The 2,789-nt window shown below is 61.9% G+C and overlaps 1 protein-coding gene across 1 annotated transcript in view; it reads right to left on the minus strand.

Moving 5' to 3' along the window:
- Positions 1-2,426: 2,426 nt before the first annotated feature.
- NFKB2 (nuclear factor of kappa light polypeptide gene enhancer in B-cells 2 (p49/p100)) overlaps positions 2,427-2,789 on the minus strand; it is a 7,871-nt gene continuing 7,508 nt past the window's right edge. Inside the window, exons 18-19 of the mRNA XM_009888828.1 lie at positions 2,638-2,785; positions 2,427-2,548 (exon numbers count right to left, since the gene is read on the minus strand). Coding sequence (XP_009887130.1) covers positions 2,427-2,548; positions 2,638-2,785 — 270 coding nt within the window. The remainder of the gene's footprint in view (positions 2,549-2,637; positions 2,786-2,789) is intronic.

Consider the following 2,789-nt stretch of genomic DNA (forward strand, 5'->3'; position numbering starts at 1 on the left):
CTCATCCCGAGATGCTGGCAGTGCCCTGCTCACCAACCCCTCTCTCTGCTGCACTGTGCCCCTCCAGAAATCCCGCTACGGCACCTATGCCATGCTGCTGCGGGCCAAGCTGAAGGCTGGCTCCGAGGACCTGGCAGCGTTCGAGTCCACCCTCTTTGACGCAGCGAGTGGGGAGGACGATGGCCTGAAAAAATCCCGCTCCAGCCCCTCACTCAACACAGAGCCCTCCGGCACGGCCACCAAGGTGAAGCGCAACGTCTCGGAGCGCGCCGGCCGCCAGCCCCCTGGCCACCCCCAGAAGTCGTAAGCAAGGGGCATCAGCCGCCCGTGCTGCAGCTCCGTTCCTGCTCCCCGGCGCTGGGGTGGAGGCCGTGCAGCACAGAGATGCAGACCCTGCATGAGTCCGTCCATCTGCGGCACGAGCTGGGGAGGTGACAGCTCTTTCCCAGCCACCAGCACCAGCAAGGCAGGGCCGCAGCCCCTCCGCCGGAGACGGTGGCAGAGCAGGACAGTCCCCCGGTCCTTGCCTGCGGGAGCTGCCCGCACTGTCGGCCCCATCAGACTTGTTCATCCCCCTCCTTGTCCTGCACTTGGCTGTAGGACCCAGTCCCCCTGCCCCAGGGAGGGGGAATGACCGAAACCCACCTACTGGGCTCAATTCTTCAGTTGTTAAAAAAACAAAGACAAAAATGCAGCAAAACAAAGCCAGCGGCCGCTTTTTCTCCAGCTCCATTGTGCCATGGGGGGGCGGACATGAGGGGGCCAGCCCCTGGCCTGTCCCCTTTCCTGGGGCTGGTGGCCAGGGGAGCCAGGGCGACGGCATGTGGCCCCTTCGCCGCCACCCCAGCCACCTCTGCACCCTCCCTGCTTTCTTACAACTTTTGAACGGTTTTTGTGATACAGTTTTGCACTTTTTAGTACCAGATCGAGCCGACCACCAGGGAGGGTTTTTTGGGGCTACTTTTGATGCTTTTTGGGAACTGTTTCAAAAAAACAAACGAAACCACAAACCCAGCCATGTCCGGTAGGCACTGACCTCTGGGGGAAGAAGGCTTTTACACAGACTCAGGGGGAGACCTTTCCCAACCCCCCAGCAAGCTGACCATGGGCTACTGCCTGTCCCCCAGCCCTGCTCTGGCACCAGCAACCCTTTGGAGAGAGACAGCCGTGCGGCTGTTGGCACCAAGGAGGTGGCCTTGAGATGGCAGCACTTGTGGCTGCACAGGGGATTGGTGTGCCAGTGCTTCGTGAGCTCCCCCAGCATCCTGGATCGGCCCCATTTGCACCTCCTGGGTGTGAGCATTGTACCCAGGCCATGCTGGGCAGCAGCATGTAAGTACTCCCAGGGGGGAGGTGACCCCCTGAAGCCAGGGTTGACTTAGGGGTCCTCGGTGCCCTATGGGGCTAGAGCCAACTTTCCTTTCCATACTGTTTCTTCAGTGCATGGCGGGGGCCTGGCAAAACCCGGTCCGCAGCGCTGCGAGGTCCTCGTGCTGCAGCAGTGGTGCAGCCCCTTCCTCGGCCATGGGCTCCCTCCTTGCCAAGGTGAGGGGCAGGCTGGGGCAGCCCCCACCACCTGGTGGGGTGGTGGATGCTCGTTCAGAGCAAAGTGCCGGTGGTGGAGTGTGGCCACAGGAGTGCCCATGGGGCGCAGGGAGGGGTGTCCAGGGACGGCAGAAGGGCTGCGGGTGGGGGGCTGGCACACGCGCTGTTCTCAGCCACCCAGGACCTGGCTGGTTTCAGCACTGACTTTGCGAATGTGTCAAACTTTTTATTCTGCTCTTTTGAGTCTATTGCAAAAAAAAAAAAAAAAAAGAAAAAAAGGAAAAAAAATATCCACCCTTGCCCCAAGTGGCTTGGGGGGGGGAGAAAAACCTTTGTACAGCTTCTTCTCTCGGTTACTGAAGTAAAACTCGCTCTTCACTTCTTGTGTGCGCTGTGGTTTCTCCCCCACGGTTGGGGACCGCCCTGGCACGGAGGGATGCTGAGGAGGGGCTGGCAGCTGCCTCCTTGCTGCTGGACTCCCAGCTCCAGGAAGGGCTCGGGGGGGTTACTGCCCACCAGCTCAGGGCCAGGACTGGAGAGACGGAGGGCAAAGGCTAATGGAAACTGCGTCCCTTTATTCAGAAGAGGGACCATTAAATAAGAGCAGAGGGGCAGGAGCTGGCTGCGTCCCATCCCCCCGACACCAGCTCAGGGCCAGGACTGGAGAGACGGAGGGCAAAGGCTAATGGAAACCACGTCCCTTTATTCAGAAGAGGGACCATTAAATAAGAGCAGAGGGGCAGGAGCTGGCTGCGTCCCATCCCCCCGAGTCCAGGCAGCCGGACCCCAAGTCCAGAAGGCACTTGCGTGGGCAGAGCAGGATAGGGGATGCTGCGCCTCCCCCCCACCCTCCCTGGGTGGGTGTGGGGGCTGCCGGCCCCTCAGTGCACTTGTGGCTGCTGGCTGTGGGGCAGCTCGCCCCCCGGCCCCGGCTTCAGGGCCAGCGTGGGCGCCTGCTCCTCCTCCACCGACTCGCTGCCGTAGGCACTGTCTTCCTTCAGCTCTGTAAAGCAAACCCCGGGTGCTGTCAGTGAGGGGGGGTCACGGACCAGTGGGGGACCCCCCCCCCACCCAGCCCCTTGCTCTCCATACCTGTGCTCTGCAGTTTCTCCAGCGTCTCAGTTTTGTGGAGCATCCTCACAGCCTTGTGGAGCCCCATGGAGTCCAGCGCCTCCAGCAGCCCCCCCAGGCTGCCCCCCGCCAGCTGCGGAGAGAGGACACTGAGCGGGGACCGCCGCAGGACG

The sequence above is a fragment of the Charadrius vociferus genome, unplaced genomic scaffold (assembly GCF_000708025.1).
Source record: "Charadrius vociferus isolate BGI_N301 unplaced genomic scaffold, ASM70802v2 scaffold436, whole genome shotgun sequence".
NCBI classification, from domain to species: domain Eukaryota; kingdom Metazoa; phylum Chordata; class Aves; order Charadriiformes; family Charadriidae; genus Charadrius; species Charadrius vociferus.